Genomic DNA, 17,934 nt, shown 5'->3' with positions numbered 1-17,934 from the left:
ACACCCTTACTATTTTGTATTGATACTGCCTATTACAGCATTAAAAATAAATGTATTGATAGTCTGACTATGAACTTCTAAGTGAGTGAGTACATGCTGGACTCAACCTCACCTCCACATTGCAAATATTTATTGCTTTTTTATCTTTTGTCGAATTCTTTCTGTCCTGGAGACAAGCACCCTCATTGTTTTTGGGTAAGGTGACCATACTGTACGTCCTCTTGTTTCCAGACTTACTGTATGTTCTCTTTTTGAGCCCAAGAAAATGCGTCCGACTGGAATTTCTGGCCCAAAATATTGTTTAGTAGCCACTCACTGCATTTTTTTTTCATTGCTTTGATCTTTGTCTTTCATATTTTTTTTTATTTATGTTTTATTTTATAATAGTGAATCACACCCCCCACACAGACCATTGTTCAATTTTCCAGTAGTTTGGTTATATGTTGTTGTCTGGTTACATTGTGTTACTGAGGATTGTATCTGGACTCTGTACAAGGGGACATGTGTGTGTGTGTGTTTGTGGAGAAGAAATGGAGTAGTCTCGTATTTGAACATAGATATATACACTAGATGTCACCTTGGGGTTCTGAGCATGCGTCAAAACCGCCGCCATCTTAGGACAGGGGTCTTGTCATAGGAAGTGTCTGGGTAAAGCTGCTATCTCCACCTGTACTTCGAATTCATGGACGATGCCGGACTTTTGTGCTGCGTATGGATGTTAGGGCTACTAGCACTATGCATTACAGTTAGAAAAGTCGATTTTCAAAATTTTAAAACTTTACTTTTTTTCTTGACCCAATGCTAAATATATGTCTGACTGTTGAAACGAACCAAAAGAACACGAAGAAAATCGCATTCATGACGATTTATGGTGATTTTATTTCCGTTACACCATTGCCTACAATGACGCTGATGTGGGATTCCCCTGTTTCAAGATGGCGGCTCTGTTTGACGCATTCGGTCCAATGAACTGCCGTAGTCAAGGTGACATCTAGTGTACATATCTATGGTATTTGAAGTCAATACACAAAAGTAAATGTACATGATGCAGAGTAAAATTAAATCATAGAACTAAAATTTCAATTTTTCAATCACTCCCCCAATGGGAGCCTCCTTAAAATTACATACCTAGAATTGCCCCTGCTAAATTAACTGACTATTTTATGAGCCCAGGTAAAACAGATGCCATCTGCCTCCTGTCCTCTTTTTTGAAAACTAAAATATGGCTTCGTATTTTTGGGTTATTGATCTTGCAGGTGTATTTTTAAGTTCAGGTATTTGGGCCTGAGGCAGCTATTTCTAATTTCCCTTTCTGTCTCTGCCTCTCTCTTCATGTTTTTCATTTGCTGTTTTTGTACCTGACTTTACCCATTTCCTTCCCATCTTTTTAATTTGACAAATAAAAAAACTGAAAAATAAAGAACACTTAAACATTGACCAATACTGCAAAAAATCCCAATTATATGATGCAATAGGAACATTTTATAAGACTCACTTTACAGTTCATGGCTAAAGTAAAAGTGACTAATAGATGATGTCACATCCTGTTCTGTGTCAAAAGAAACAGTAAGAATGAGTAAGTATTTGTTTTAAAATAACACAGGGAGTGCATTTAGCACTTACAGTATACAGTATTGCGTGCTTGTGAGTGTGTGTCAAACACTTACAAATAAACATGTACATCTTATTCCTTTCATGCTGTTACACCCTATTCATATTATTTTAACCCATTTTCCATCAATTGAAATTTATTTTTGGTCAGGGCGTGTGGGATTTTGGGTGATGATGAAGGCAACCTGCCCTTGGGTATTTGGGTAAAATGCTTAGTTTGGATTTTAGCCAAGAGTACCGACTTGTTAGCACATGTTTTTGGAAAGGTGGTTTAGGCTTTTCTGCAGTTTAATGAAAGTGCAGTTGTGCATGTGTCTGTTCGAACCCTTTAGTAAAAATATCCAGGTGTTCGGTGCTATGTGTTTTAAAGGTGTAGCACAATTTCTGCTCACATTCTGCATAAGGTGTTTAGATTAGCATTAAGGTTTATTTATATTTCGATTACATACCTTTTGTAGAAGTGAACTGTTCTTTTAAATGTATTGTATATGAAAGGTTAAAATGTTATGGCTTATGAAAATATTTCACCTTCAGACACACCCACACATACTCAAAGAGGTCATAGCCCAGAGCTTTATGCTCTATTGTAGAGCTTTTGGTGAAAACGTGGGTCTGTTTGACAACTAGGTCTGCTTTGAAATGCAACAACAGTTCAGATGTATCATAAATTCCACATCTGAGGTTAAGTTGTCTTGGATAATATTTGTTCAGTGCTATAAAAGAAGAATTATCTGATTGAAATGTGTTTTCTGTCAAATTCTGTTTATTTTTGCCAGGTTATGTCGTCTAAAGTATTATTACTTGCCGGTGTTGACTTTTGAACAAAGCTAAGATCAGGGAGAACCTGAGCCTTTGATATTATGCCTAAAGGTTGAGATACACCATGTGTTTTAAGCACATTTAAACAGAGGATCACGTAACAGTTCTGTAAATATGAAAAAATGCATGTATTAGACTGCCTTTGAAGAATTTGTGGTTTTACTATTTTGCAATCAAATCATTTTTGCTGCATTTCATTAAAGGCAGATGCAAAAACATAACATGATGGTACATACTTACTGTATAGGGGCATCTATAACATTGTGCATGGTATACAGCGAGGTTTTACCATAATAAAATCTTTCTTCCATATTTCTTCCATAGCACCTCTGTAGATTAGGTGATGTCTGCTCCAAAAACAGCAGTTCTCAGTGTTATAATGTTGAAACAGGTGGTTTGTTTGATCCATGGGAAATTCCATCAGAAGTTTCTAGTGTCTAAATGCGTGTTTTGGTGTGAAAGCATGTATGCTTAATGTAACCGTTTCAACTTTTTAGTCTTCATTAAATCTTCAGTCCTTCAGGTCACGCAGATTAGTCAAAGCAGAGGTCTTTTAGAGGTGAACTTTAAAAATCGTAGCTTTGTTTCAGGGAATGTGGGTCTACACAGAAACAGAATGGAGGCATTTGATCATAATAATCACATATTATTAGTTTTTTAAAACTGGTTGGTCGCTACCAAAAATGGGCTTCAAACAGAAAGGATAAACAGTACTAAATGCAAATAATGAAATTCAATTCAGACTGTAATAAGGCAAAGTCAGGATTAAAATCAAATATGTTTATTAACATTTAAAAAGAGGGAAGAAAACACTTCCCCTATCTTTTTCCGTTGTTGTCAAAGGATGCATATCCAAACTTTACAATACTGGTGCTAGTTCATATGTCACTTGGTAGAAGCAAGTTGCGTGAAACGCACTCATCTTCGAAACTGTGCAAGGTACAAGAAATGACCCAGACATTAAATACAGGTTACTTGCAGTAAGAATAAACATGGTATGTGCCAACCACAATGGGTTTTGTGAGGTGAAGAATTAGCTGCTAAAAGCAGGAAACCATTGAAATGTAGACAACATATACTTTGTACTCCATGGTAACATTAACACATCTCAATCTTAGAGTTTAAGCATTTGTATAAAAAACAGTTTAGGACTATGTTGGGTTGCCACTTCATGTCCACTTTATAATAGGGTTTCTTTAAACACTTAAAGTGTGTGTTGCAGGTTCTTTTTTTTACGAATTTGTGCAACTTGCTTGTGTGTAATAACCATTTAAAGTGTTATCCATTGTATTTTATGTTGTTGGGTATCACAAAACCCGAAAAAGTATGAAAAAGTACAGCGGTTTGCAATGATTCTCCTTTCCCCCACAACGCACTGTATGACGTCACGCTGGGGAGAGAATTTACCAAAGCCGCATTGAGAGCATTGAGAATGACTATAGAAAGACGATTAAAGTACAGTTCTGATAGCGCAGATTATAGATAAATAGATAGATAGATAGATAGATAGATTGATAGATAGACAGACAGACAGACAGACAGACAGACAGACAGACAGACAGATGGATAGGCTAGTATAGAGAGATAGGCAGACAGCCAGATAGCATAACGTTAGCATATCTTCGTGTAGAAAGTAAACAAAGAATTAACATACTCGTGCATGCTGGCTTGAGGGGGTCCATGATCCTGCCTGAAATGGGTGTAACTTTATGCGATCTTCAGCACAAACGGTTTTGGCAGCATGTCTCTAATCCTGGAAGGTGAGTGAGGCACGTCACATCTGTTCGCGGGGACCAGCGACCCAAACGCACTCGCTTTCTTACAGCCAGTAGCGGAATGGCAATTGAGAGAGTCGGGACTTTCCCGGTGGGTCGATCTGATAATAGTTATACGTTTCGAGTTAACAACACCGTCTGGCGGCGTGATGGGCGCCGGTTCCCGCAGCCCGCTGGTCAAAGTGCAGCCTCTCTGCTCAACAAAGTATATGAAAGTGCTCAACCTGTTCGGCAGGTCCAAACATGTACAGGATTTATAAAAATACGGTGATCAATGAGCGGTTCCTCCTCAAATGGCATAGTCTGTCGTGATGTAAAAACCCGCCGAACGCCTGTTTATTACAGTATGTATGCGGTCCGAGTGTGCTGCAGCTGCTGACTGCTGCATATAAAATGATCGTGTGATTCGTTATAATCGCATAAACAATATAACAAAGCATCCTTTTATTTCACAAAACAATATATTTGAGATATTATTTGATAGACTAGTAAGTGTGGATTAAGGATGTTTAAAAATCTCTAGCCTGGTGGTCAGGACATGAATGGATCAAATCAGCAGATTTGCGAAGTTTTATTTATCTCCACATATATCATAAATAATAATTAGCATGGTATCTTTGCAGTATAACACATTATATATTTCCTACGATGTATATATGATTTCCAAATTGTATACGCAAGTATTAAACAGCAATAAATGTCTCATCTATCTCTATGGCTCTGGCTGAGGCTTTCTCCACTTCTCCCCAGCGTGACGTCATCGCAGAATTGCGTAAAAAAAATGTTAATACCAAAAACGTAAAAAAAGTGTTCTTTAAGACCATTTTTGAGACATTTTAAAAATTATACACATATCTTGAGTGATTTATGTACCCATTAATCGACAGTGGTGGTTAACCTGCAACACGCCCTTTAAGTAGAAAATTTCATCCATATTGACTTACAGTGCATTTAATATAGCTTATTTATCAGCGTGTGTGTTCCCTGGCATTCAACTCCATTGCACCGTTATCACCAAGCTTTACCAAGCTACAGGAGCCCTTTTTGGTGCTTTGTAACAAAGCATCACACATAAAGGCACACTCCAAATTTCCTACATATGATGTCCACAATATTGTCCACAGATTAAGATTTCAGTAGATTTATTGTTACGTGTGTGAGTGTTTTCATCATTTGTGTGTTTTCATTGTGTTGCTGTGAGCAAGTGTGTGTTTGAGAGCCTTGTTGAAGGAGTAATATATCAACACACTTATAATCACAAGTTTATCTGTGCTTCTCCTCCATTTCTCATCTTCTTTCTTGTCTTTTTTAATGTGTGTATAACCCGAGGGGCAACCTTCCGAACTCTCTGATGAAGCCAATATGGAAGTGATTTAAACTGCAATTCATCTGCCAACTTTACAGTAGAAAATAATGTTTACAGCCTGGTTTTTGGTCAGAATAGATAATTTTGCCCTTCATGAAAACTGTGAGGGGGTGAATTTTTTTGTAACTCATCCGTTTGAATTAATTATATTAAGCCTTAAAGTTCTGCATAATTAAGGGCGTGACCACTTGAGTGACGTTTGAACGGCCACTGTTGTCATTAGAATCGAGCTAGGCGGGCGTGGTTTCAGCAACCAGTCACCTCAGCTTCACCCACGTCCTGACTTTTTACCCATTTTCGAATATCCACGAGTAATGGTGGGGACGCTCGGCCAAGATAGACACGACAGTCACCGCCTACTTTAAGCTTCAAAAACGATCTTCAGAAACCTATGGGTGACGTCACGGTCACTACGTCCATCTTTTTTACAGTCTATGGTTTAACCTCATTCACACAGCACTTTGGTCCCAGAAAATACCCATAAAATTGTCAGATAAGCTTCTGTGTGATAGTAAAAACGTCCCGTAAATGTTCTATGATCACTCCCGGAAAGAGGACTTAAGATACCCGGAAAGCCCTCAGTGTGAATGAGATGCAGAAACAATGCCGTAAAGGGCGTGTTGTAGTGAGTACGCACACATAGATTCCGGCAAATCTTTGGCCCGAAAACACTTAAGCAGACACTTAAACAACAGTGTGAATGAACCAAAAATCTAATGATTCCGGACAAATCCTGGACACTTTTCCTGAGTATTTTCTGTTATGTCTGTGTGAAAAGGGCTTATGATAACTGTTTGTTGTTGCTATCATTCAGCACTCTTGCACTTGAAGTTTTGCAGATGTTTCTTTGGAATGCTATTCCCTTAATTTTCTTTTCAGTGGCATTGTCGAGTATTGCTGTTGGTTGCTTCTTGAGCCTCCACCTTCTGTTCTATTTTCACAGTGATTAAGTATTATTTTGGTTAGTTTACAAAATACAAAAATGCAAACAGTAACAGGTAAATATTTAAGATTTGATTGTTTTTGCACATTAAAATTCAGAGATCAATAAAACGGAGTTGGTCACCCTGCACTGATTCGTTTTTTCGAATTCACCCAAGCAGGTGTTTACAGCTGCATGTAATTGGATTCAAAATGTTTGTTCTTGTAATCAGCATTTCAGGGTTTGGAAAAAAATACACCTGGCAGGACAGAATTTTCCATCCATCCATCTTTTTGTATTTGTGTCAAAGTTTAACCTATACAAGACTGTTGGAGTTTAAAAGATGATTCAGCTATCTGATGTAGAAGTGGGGCTAGGTAATTTCTGTCTGGCAAGTGAAGTAAAGGTCTTTCACAATGTATTACTTTTAACCTCCCCATTTTTCTTCTGTTATTCCCTCTCTCCTTCCTTCCCTTTCACCCACATCCTCTCTCTGTAACTGATAGCAGAGCAAAAACTTTTTGTTTTCACTCTCTGAAATAATACCCTCTCAAGTGAGTCAACATGGGCGTATAACCATTACACTGGGCGTGACTCCAACCCCCCAACACTTTTAAGAAACAATCATTGTAATACAGTTTTGCAAAACATTATTATGCTATTAGTATTATGACCTAGTGTTATGACTAGTATTATAAAATTTAAAGTGAATGTACAGTAAGACTGAACAGAAGCCAACCATTTGCTTGAGCAGTACTAAAGACTATAAATACAACAATATGCCTTTTGCGCTGCTAATGCAATGCTCTACCACTGAGCTACAGGAGTACAATGAATGAAGAAAACTGCAAAACTTACAATGCTTTTCTGTTTTATAGTATGGCTTGGTACAGCTTACTTTTGGTGGGTTTTCCACTCTCTAGTACCTGGTACGTTTTTTAGTACCAACTCGGTTGTTGGGCGAGTTGCACTGATACTAAAATGTGACTTGTAAACACTGCAGATCACCATTTAGTCAGAGAGAATTGTCACTATCAGCACCATTGCTAAATGCAATATAAGCTTTACCTTCGTGCACTATCAAGCAAACAACAAGAGATTCTGTCATCTGTGCTTAGTTGTACAAGTTTCCAAACTCCCATAGCAGTGAAAAACATAGACATGCAGAGAATCAAGAACACCATTCCACCGATATACTAATTTGCTCTTGTGCTGAGCATTTGTTTGTATCATGTTTACGATGATGTCATGGCAGTAGAGGCAAAGAACTTATGCAGCGTTCCAGGCAGGTTTTTGAGCACGTGAATTATGACTTCAAAACCACGACTTACGACTCTGAATTGGAAGTATGCGTTCCAGGCAGCCTGTAACCCGTGTTTTTACAACCTTCTACCTGTGAAAGTGCACTGGAATGGCAGTCAAACTTGTGACTTCCCACCCGTGAACTCGTACTCGATCGATGTAATCCCAGTACAGAGTCGTGGTTTTGAAGTCGTGATTTACGGGTTACAGGTTGCCTGGAACGCAGCATTATATTGACAAGAAGTAAAAGCCAATAGAATGTTCCATTGCAACACTGGCGCTCAGCAGCAGCCCTACGCGTCCGCCATTTTGAAAGGAAAGCGACTCAGGAGTCGACTAGAAGTGATGTGTCGTTTGCGAACGAGCGACTTCCCAACACAATCCACTAGCTTCTTGTTGTCGCTATGGCACTAACACAATATAAAAACATAGAACACATCTCCCATATACATATATACATACCGACATAGACTCATAAACTCCACACATAATATGAAGAGTTTCGTTGCAAAACGAGATAACTCCGTTTTTTTTTTCAGAAATCTCGTTTTTTGGTTGTGCATTCCAATTAATATTAATTCAACTGCAGTTGGTTTGTTTTGATTTAAATCTTCATAACTTAAAAAATACAACTAAGTAGCACCATAAAACAAAATAATAACATGATAACATAATAATAAACATGTTTTGACAAAAATTTTAAAAATGGAGTTATCTCGTTTTGCAATGAAACTCTTCATATATAGGCTATATTTACATACACATATACACACATATACATCAGAATTGCTCGAAATGGATTAAGTTAAAAAATAAAACACAGCCACTGTCCAAAAGTGGCAATTATAGAATAACATAGCAATGCATCATGTTCTATAAGATTAACATGTTTGTAGCAGGATCCAGGGGATTCATATGTACAAAATATATTTCATACCTAGTGGAGTTGCTAACTAATGCGCTTCTGATTTGGCTGTGAGATTTGCTGAGAATGAATTGGCTTTGAGAATTTTCATTCCAAAATGGCGGCCGCCCTACCGAAGCTATTTCCAAAAAACGCATCAGAGTTTCGTCTCTTGTTCTTCTATACTCTTTGGTAGAGGCGCCAACTATAACAATAAGTGTATAGTCCCACTCACATTAAAGCAGCACTAAACTGCAATGAAAAAGAAAGCCGAGTCAAAGTAAAGCGACCAAAGCTGCATTGTACCCAAGCTAGTTGTACCGTGAAATGAAAAGGCGACATTTGTATGGCCACTCTAGTGAAGGAAGTCCCACCTTCCAGTAAAAAGACCCAATCGTCAATCGTTAAAGGTCAATTATTCTTTAGGGGAGCAGCTCTGTACAAAGTTTTGCGAAATACTTGTCAGCTGTTATGCATTCAAAGTAGATGAAGCAACTTGGAATAAGGCGTTTTTTTAGTGCAATTTGAGCTAACAAAATAAGTGTATAGTACTGTTTATGTCAGGTTTAATTGTTAGTTGAAAATATTGATTAATGTTGTCTTAGCGAGCGATTTGACAGACAGCTGCCGAATTTAAATATCTGCCTAGAGGCATCGTAAATATACCTGCTGAGCGCACAAACTTTCCTTTTTTTATATACTGTATACAAGTTTAATTATCAGAAATGATGTCTGATCTCTGCATCAGATCTGCACCTCAGCACTACTTGGCTTAAACTCCAGTAAACAATGTGAAAATCTGATCCTAAATCAGCACTCAGCACAAATACATGCTGTTAGATCTCTGGGGGGGGGGGACTTCCTCTCTGTAGTCTGATGAAAAACAGTGTCTGTGGTTCTAGCTGAAACATTGATCAAAATCATCTGATGGAAATTGCCTCAACCTGAGGAAACGAAAGACTGTGTGATGTCGGCTATTAGTGAGAAGATTTGTTTGTGTGTACATCAATTGAGAGATAAAATATTTGCAGATAAACAAAGCAGTGGAAAAACTGAGGTGGAGGTCTCATGCATTTTGTATTAAAGCAGATTGGTTTCTTAATTGGGTCTCCTTCCCCCAAAAAGCCTCCAGCTGACTGCAACTAAAACTAACAATGTGTCTGTGGCCTCAGCCAGGACAGATGGTGAAGTGAGCTATACGTGCTGGGGTGACATAAGTATGTATTGGTCATTGATTGTGACTGGTTGCCTTGCTGGGCCATCCTCCTGTTTGTACATCTAGCCATCCATCTGACTGTTTCCTGTGCTGTGCACCAATGGATCTGGCAGCAGCAGCTGGGCTTGAGGCTGGGTGTGGATCGAGGGAGGGTTGTGTATACATTTTTTGGGGGGAAGGGGTCTGGGTTGAAGGAAGTAGTACTGGATTAAAAAAACAGACAATGAGGGGAAGTAGGAAAAAGACTAGAGGGAGGCAAGAATACACAAAATTATGCAGAATCTGTCCAGGCTTGGAAAACAATAGGGATCAATGCAAACAATGTATTTGGTTATAGCTGTGTAAATGAATAGAAAAATCATCAGCTGCATATTCTGAGTGTTACTATGCAGATTTACCACCGCTGTACCACAGTCCGAAGTGTCTGCTGTCTTTATTGAAAAAGGACATGCAAAAGTGTAAACCCCGCATTGTCTTTCTAAGTACTGTGACATTTTGTTGTTAAAAGACAGTATACAAAAATTGAACATTGAAATATATGAAAGGGGTACGGAGGGGTGTCTCTGAAGTGCTTAAAGTAGCATGGGAGAGTTATTTCAGAACAGTTTTTGCTATGTTATCCTGTAAGCCAGGGATATTTTAGACATGCAGTTTACATTGAATTGCCCTTATTAATCTTGACCATGCATGCATTTCTAGTGTAAAGGAAGTACATAGAAAGAACATACTGTAGCATGACCTCATCTGCACTAGTACAGAGTATCTAGTATGGAATGTTGATCTGTTTTTTGTCAAAGCCCTTTTTAAGGGGGGTTCAAGGATATATGATTGCATATCTCCTCCTGTTCGACTGGTTTAAGACCCCTTGGACTGGTTTGATCTGCACTATCCAGCTGACCCAACCCAAACACAGCGCTAATGTATGCCAGGGACCCAGCTAGGATATTACGAGTGAGCTGTGTGTCAAAAGGCAGTCATGCTCACCCTGGTTCTGACCTAGTTTCAAACTCTCCCTAGTATTGCTTTATTCTTCCTCCATCAAGGCTTTCCTTCACTGGACCAGAGCCATTCTTCCATATTACCCGTCCATATGTGCTACAGTGTTTTAGTCTCACTGCGCTATAAAACTTTGGTGTCAAATTATGCAACTCCAGCTGAGCAACTTTTATCTCATAGTCATATGAGAATTTAAACAGACTTACGGGTGATTGCTTGTGATGAAGATGATGATTTCTGCAGACCTGTACAGAGAGTTTGGGTTACTTTATTTCCTGAATGTGATGCAGTGCAACCATTTAAAAACTGTTATTATTCACATTTACTGCATGCAAGTTCATCTGTGTGTGTTTTACTTTTCACATGTGAACATGAGATAGCATCTTATCAGGGAAAAACTGCAAACTAGAAAGCTGGAGAGCAACCAATAAAATCCAAAGTTTTGGCCATTGATTTTGAAGCTCTTGTGCCATTGTGTATAGGTTCTTGTGTTTTGCATGTGGATATACAGGGTGGTGTTAACTAAGACATAATTTATCATCTGATCTAAAACAGGTAGCTCTGAAGAATTCGGTGGGTACAAGACGATCACACCCTCTGCAATAAATACCATATGTGTTTGTGGGTTCCACATTCAGTTTGTTAGAGACACCAGTTGTACTTTAATGAATCAGATGCACTGCAGGTTTTATTTCTTTTAAACGTATAATAAAGAGAAAACATATTAACATAAAATTACAGCTTTTTTCCTCCCTCCCCCTTTAACAAATCCTAACAACAAATATAACAAAAAAAGAATAAAAATAAGCAACCCACCCATAGATCATTGCCACAACAGTTTGTGTCAATGGAAATTAAATAGTCCAAGAAAGATTTCCAGATATCACTAAAAGTCTTTGGTGTTTTTCTCACATTGAAAATTTATTTTTAATGGGGTACAGTATAATGTGCGGTCATTGATCCAATGTATTGTTTGCTGTTTTTGGGGGGTGACAAGATTTCCAGTTCACTAATATACACTACAGTTTTGTTTAATTCTTTTTTTTTCATTTTTAAAAACCATCAGCACACATCTGTCTTTGCCTTGCAAACTGGCATATTTTTTAGACTGCAGATCACATATTGTGCATGTTTACTGTACAATGTTTTGTTTGTAATTCAGGACTGCCTCCTGTGGTCCCAAATCCTCTCTGTCTACTCTTTTTTTAATCCATAAGAAGGCTTTAGCCTGATTTTTGTATGTGAAGCAAGGAGGAACAGTATAGCCAAATGTCTCTCTGATATCTCTATTGTTTGGATTCAGAGAATAGCAGGGGGTGCAGATTGCAGAACTGACATTTGGTTGTTTTAAACGAATCAAAAATACTCGGCAGTCTTCCAAAAGCTCTGGAAACACTGACCACCAATTATAAAGGTTCTGCAAGTCCTTAGTGTTTAAAGGCTGGAAATAAACAAGTCAAAGAGTTAATTCAGGACACTTATTAGAAATGCAATCTTTTCAAACAGATTACAGAAACAAGTGACTCAGTGCTCTTGAGTATTCAAATGTATTTGCTCATAGATTTTAATCCATTACTTCTGCATAGGGCTACATTCTCATTCTGGGGTACTGTGATCACAAATTTCATTGTCTTGCAGGTGGTGTGCAGACCTACTTGATTATTTGTCAATGATGCAAACCAATAATGAGCTAAGGTTTCCTACAAACCTTACATTACCGTTCAGAAAATACAGAAGAACTTATGATTGACACATATGCACATTCTGTAAGGATCACTTCCAAAGATCCTGAATTTTTTGCTTCTGACAAAACAGTCTTTACTGTAATAAATGCCATGTACATGAGAGGAAGCAGTCAGAAAGGCTACCAAGTTATTTAATGGTTCATTACAGTTCTGTATTTTTTAAGCTACCCTCACATTTAAGTTTGCCAGCACATGGCCTCTGTCCTGCTTCCAACATCCTAAGCATGTGGTGTGAGGGCCAAATCATGTTAGAGGGGTATCACAGAATTCCTTTCTGTTTTGACAGAAGCTGGGGAGAGATGGATATACTAATCAAAGTAATGATACATTTACTCAGACTGCGGTTAACTTCAGACAAAAAATGTTTCTATTCTTTTTTTTCTCTGTTACTGATCACTATTTGTATATTCCATGTATCTTTCAATGGGCTGAGCTCAATGACTTCTTTTTCTGCCAGGACTCAATTAACGTATTGGTGTCTCCGTGGTTCAAATGACTCTGCGTTTGGCGGATATTTGAGATATTTCATTTCTTGACAAAGCTGGAGTGTTTCACAATTTATAGGCGTAGACCCACTGTGCCTAGTTTTTGTTTTAAATGGCTTTCAGCTTTTCTGGGGTATCTCTCTAAAAACACTAGGATCATCTAGGATATCCTCATGACTGTATTGTATTATGTGTTTAAAATTACCTTAAGGATTTAGTTCTGCGGCGATGTAACCATATTATCTCTCATCACCTCAGCATGTCAGGGATGAGACAAAGGTTTGTGTATTTCCTAAGGGTTGGTTGTTCCTTGTAGTATTTGTAAAAATGAGAAAGTTATACAGGAAACCTACCAAACAAACTGACAGATAACTGCAGATAAGGGCAGTATCGCACCTGTTTTTAATCTGATACAGTGTTGTATCTGATACTCCAGGGTGTTTAGGCTCTACAGTATGTTGAAACCTCGCTGTTGCGCGCTGCTTTGTTGCAGACTTCGCGTGGACTGGATGTCTGCTGTGTATCAATTTGATTCTCTCCCCAGTATGATGTCAGTGCATACTGTTGTTTTTGCATGATGGCCAAATACATGGATCAGTCTCCAGATACAGTATACAGCTGACACACACGTGAGTTGACTTCGCCACCTACACATGCATGCACGTGTTCTTCAATCCAGAAATGCCTTCACATTGATTTAGCTGTATCTTAATACACTTTTGACACATCTGCAGGTCAGCGACCCTGCTGTGTTTTCATCACACACCCAGCACGCTGTGGCTATAGTGTTTCTAACTTTTTGAAGACCTTTCCAGATTAATGACTTGTAATTAGTAGTTCAGGGGTTTTCAAACTGTGGGTCATGACTCAATCGCAGGTCACGCAGGGGGAATAAGGTGGGTCCCGCATAAAATAGCTACACTTTTTCACACATTTTTTCCATGATATTGTATAACCTCCCAGCTGTGCAAAGGATAAAATAATTTTTTTTGTTGTAGCTTGTATCAGTCAAGTTTTCTCAAAGCACATCTAAGTCATATAACTTAAATCCAATTATTTTGTAAAGACGACTAGTGATTCTAGACCCTATTTTTAGCTTCCTGTTAGTTAAGCCCCCCGATATGTCTATGAATATAGGTTCCAGATATACAGTAAGTAAATGAACAGTTCATATAGAGATCTACATTATAAAAGATACTTTTAATTATACCACCGGTCTGTTGAATGCTTTATTATGATTGGCTGAGAAATGTTACTTGGGGTGATTATTTTTCTGTAAACTGCACACCTAAATGTCTTTAAAAATAGGCACCAGAGAAATTTTTGTGGTAACTGTTGTATAAGAGGAAAAATTTACTCCGGTCCTTTGAATTATTTGAAGGCCCTTTGCGTCGTGCCACATTACCACCTTGGGTGTGCATTATATTCAAATAATTAAACGGCCCCCTGCTGAAAAAAACAGCATCAAACCAGCATGGACCAGCATGGGAATTATGCTGGTCTATGCTGGTTTAGCTGGTGGTCACAGCATACCAGCACCAAAACACAACATATGCTGGTATGACCAGCATGGGATGCTGGTGCTAATGCTGGTTTAGCTGGTGCTAATGCTAGTTTGGTGCTGGTTTAGCTGGTGCTAATGCTGGTGCTGATGCTGGTTTGATGCTGGTTTAGCTGGTGTTTACTAGAAAACCAGCACCAAAACACAACATATGCTGGTCTTGCTGGTATGCTGTTTTTTTCAGCAGGGCCCGTCGTCAATTATTCCTTACATAATAAATGATTTAATGGATGGTTAAATTTGATAATAATATGATGTAAGGGTCTAGTAATAATCTATGGTCCTTTCTCTTTACTATTTACTAGCCCTTGTTGCATAGTGTTCTTTGTATTTTAGTATTTAGCCGGCAATATCTTCTTCAGTAAGGGTTTCATTTATGACAAACAATGTTGGATAATGCTCGCTGACTTATAAACGTATTCTTGCATGGCATAGATTTCACTAAACACGTCCTACCCTACACACATGCGCTGTATACAGCTGTGCAATTGGAGATGTGAGGCTACAGGGCGGAGAAAAAAAGGATAAGAAACTGCATAGGAAGGAGGTCCCACTTTTGCCGAGCACGACATGGAGAGAAAGTGATATATTTTCTTTCAGTCTCATTGTAAAGCACGGGAGTTTGCTGTTGGTCGGGAACGCGAAGGACTGCAAGCGAATTAATCTGAGCCGTGTCAGGATCCACGACGAAAAGTTTTCACAGGAAACTAAACATTGCCGTGAAGTTGCGCGCGGAAACTCTATTGGTTTACACACAGAGAGAAGCTGGGGAAACAGAGGCGGCTCTGTTAGACGGATTTTTAATGAAATACACCAGCTGTCTGCCACACGCCTGCCACCCCTATACATCTCGAGTTAGATGCGCTTGACTTTAAGATGCGGAGCGACCCCATACTGTTCGCCTCGAGGGGTGAGTTTCCAGTATCTGCATGGCTGAGTTCATTGTTCAATGCTTGGAGACCGTCGGTCTCCTAACTTTATAGTTTTTGAAAGAACCATGTAAATTCAGTGAGAAACTTAAAATATATATGCTAATAATAAGAAAATCTTTGTTATATTGAGCACATCTGTCACTGAAAGGGTTTAGAAATTCGTTACATACTCGAGTTCACCGCGAGTGCAAACAAAGTCTACATTTTTCATTTTGATTAACACACAGGCTACATTCAATGCAAATCAGTATTGCGATATTAGTATTAAAAGGTCGATGTTATCGTGTCGATTCGTTTAGGAAGAACTAAACTCACCCCGTGACTCAGATTTTCTCTGTTGAATCTCAGCGCTGTTAATGTCCGTTAGACACGTTAAAATTTAAAATGTAAAGAGGCGGTAAATTTAATGGCACGAGATTGCAATGAAGTCATTGATTGCTATGTGTGTCAGTCCGTTGCAAATGTAAATAGATTTTGAAGTATATTATGTTTAATCAAATCACCTTTATTTATATAACGCTTTATACAGTACAAATGTTTTCAAATCAGTTTACTAATTATTGAAAGTACATTTGAGGAAATCACATTGTTTATAGTTTTGGCGAAAACTGTATGTTTTGTAGACAATTACAATTTAAATGGTATTAAACGTATAATATCATCATATTTACATATTAAGTCATGATCAGTTTGAGAAATAGAGATTTAAGTCACCCATAAAAACACAAGTTTAATACAGGTGCCTTCTTATCTCCTGTCACAGAAGTTTGCACTTTAAAAACACAACATGAGCTGGATAGGCAGGAGAGCTGTGATTGGTAGGTTGGCTGGCAGCTGTAGGTGTCAGGTATCCCACATGTGCATCTCAACTCCACACTCGGTTGGATATGACAGAGCCCTATTGTCTGCAGTGGTTTAACGGGATCTTGGCGATGGGTGTAGCTTTGGCTTCGCGTGTCAAGGGTCAAGTGTGATTGACTGCCATGGCAGTGTGTATTGTTGTATAAAGACACATTTACACTGATCCAAAAATGGCAAGAATCAGCCAAACTTAAAGTTGTTTTTTTAGATTAAGAATGAACAAGTAGTTTCATTCAATGATTTGTAAAGACTTTAAAACATGTCTGTGTGTTATTCCAGATTGATGCATTGTAAAATTGGGAGTTTTCTGCTCATACTGGCGGTTAATGTGTTTATTGGCATTCATGAAAAGGGCACTGTTGTCAAACCAGTTTGACATGGTATGAATTGCCCCTCTATTACTGTGTGATGTGGGCACTGTTAGCCTACTTGGCCTTGTTTTGGGGGTCTCCTTTTCGACGGTTTCCACACTGATGACTTTTTAAAGGCTTGCACGTGCCAGAAATCCCCCAAACCCCTCCTTCCACCAACTAGAGATGTCTGACCCAAAAAAAGACAAAAGGGAAGAAAACGGACTTTGTAACTTCTGTGCCTTCCTCCGTCTTTTCCACCCACTCTTTCAACTGTTTGGCACCACTGCAGTATTTTATCATTTTTGTTCTCTTCGACTCTATGTGGCTACTGTAAACATTCACAGTCACATGTAAGACAGTTACATTTATGCATTTGGTATTCTTACAGTGCATTTAAGTTATGTATGCTTGTGTTTCCTGGAAATCAAACCCGCAACCCTTGCACAGGTAACGCTATCCTCTTCCACTTGAGCTACAGGATCATCTTGTTTTTAAGAGGAAAGTGCTCGAGCTCTTCTTTAACAATGTATGAATGTTTTTCCATCATTAAAGAAATCTGTGCAAAATATTTAAAAAAAAGTACTCCATTAATTGTACTATATGTAGGCAAAACACACACACTAAATCATAAGCACACACTTTTCCCAGGCACCGTGGAGTCTCCTCCACCCTTCTAGAAGGATGATTCCTAAAGGTTTTTGTAACCCGCGGCCCCTCTCTCTCACTTCCCTCTGCCCACTGCGGTTTAAGAGTTAGTGCTCTGTAATTACACACACTCATAAACAGAAGTACACATGTATGGATGTATATTCCAAAAAATCATAATTGAAACCTCAGTGGATATGTGGGACAGACACATACTTCACACATATAATCAAACATAGAGATGAATGGATTCACACACTATAAGTGAGATATTCTCTTTTATTGATGATCACCGGTGCGTTTGATATATGCAACCACACAGATGCTAGTATTGAAGCCCATCATTATTGGGACATGGGAGCATCTGTTTAATATTTTTGTTTCTTGCTTTTTCCAGGCATGTGTAGAGTGGCTCCCTAAATGGTGCTCTCATGTGCCCGA

At 38.5% G+C, this 17,934-nt stretch overlaps 1 protein-coding gene across 3 annotated transcripts in view; it reads left to right on the top strand.

The window, feature by feature from the left end:
* afap1 (actin filament associated protein 1) overlaps positions 1–17,934 on the top strand; it is a 77,136-nt gene that overhangs the window by 6,330 nt on the left and 52,872 nt on the right. The window contains exon 1 of one of the 3 annotated variants that reach the window (XM_065242355.2): positions 15,216–15,612. The exons of 1 other annotated variant lie outside the window; for it this stretch is intronic. In XM_065242355.2, the coding sequence (XP_065098427.1) occupies positions 15,579–15,612 (34 nt within the window). In that variant the 5' untranslated portion in view covers positions 15,216–15,578. Of the gene's footprint in view, positions 1–15,215; positions 15,613–17,934 lie in introns of those variants that run through there. One more of the 3 variants, XM_065242357.2, reaches the window with a different exon arrangement.

This window comes from Paramisgurnus dabryanus, chromosome 1 (assembly GCF_030506205.2).
Source record: "Paramisgurnus dabryanus chromosome 1, PD_genome_1.1, whole genome shotgun sequence".
NCBI classification, from domain to species: Eukaryota; Metazoa; Chordata; class Actinopteri; order Cypriniformes; family Cobitidae; genus Paramisgurnus; species Paramisgurnus dabryanus.
Note: the sequence above shows the minus strand (reverse complement) of the source record. Positions and strands in the feature narration are given on the sequence as shown.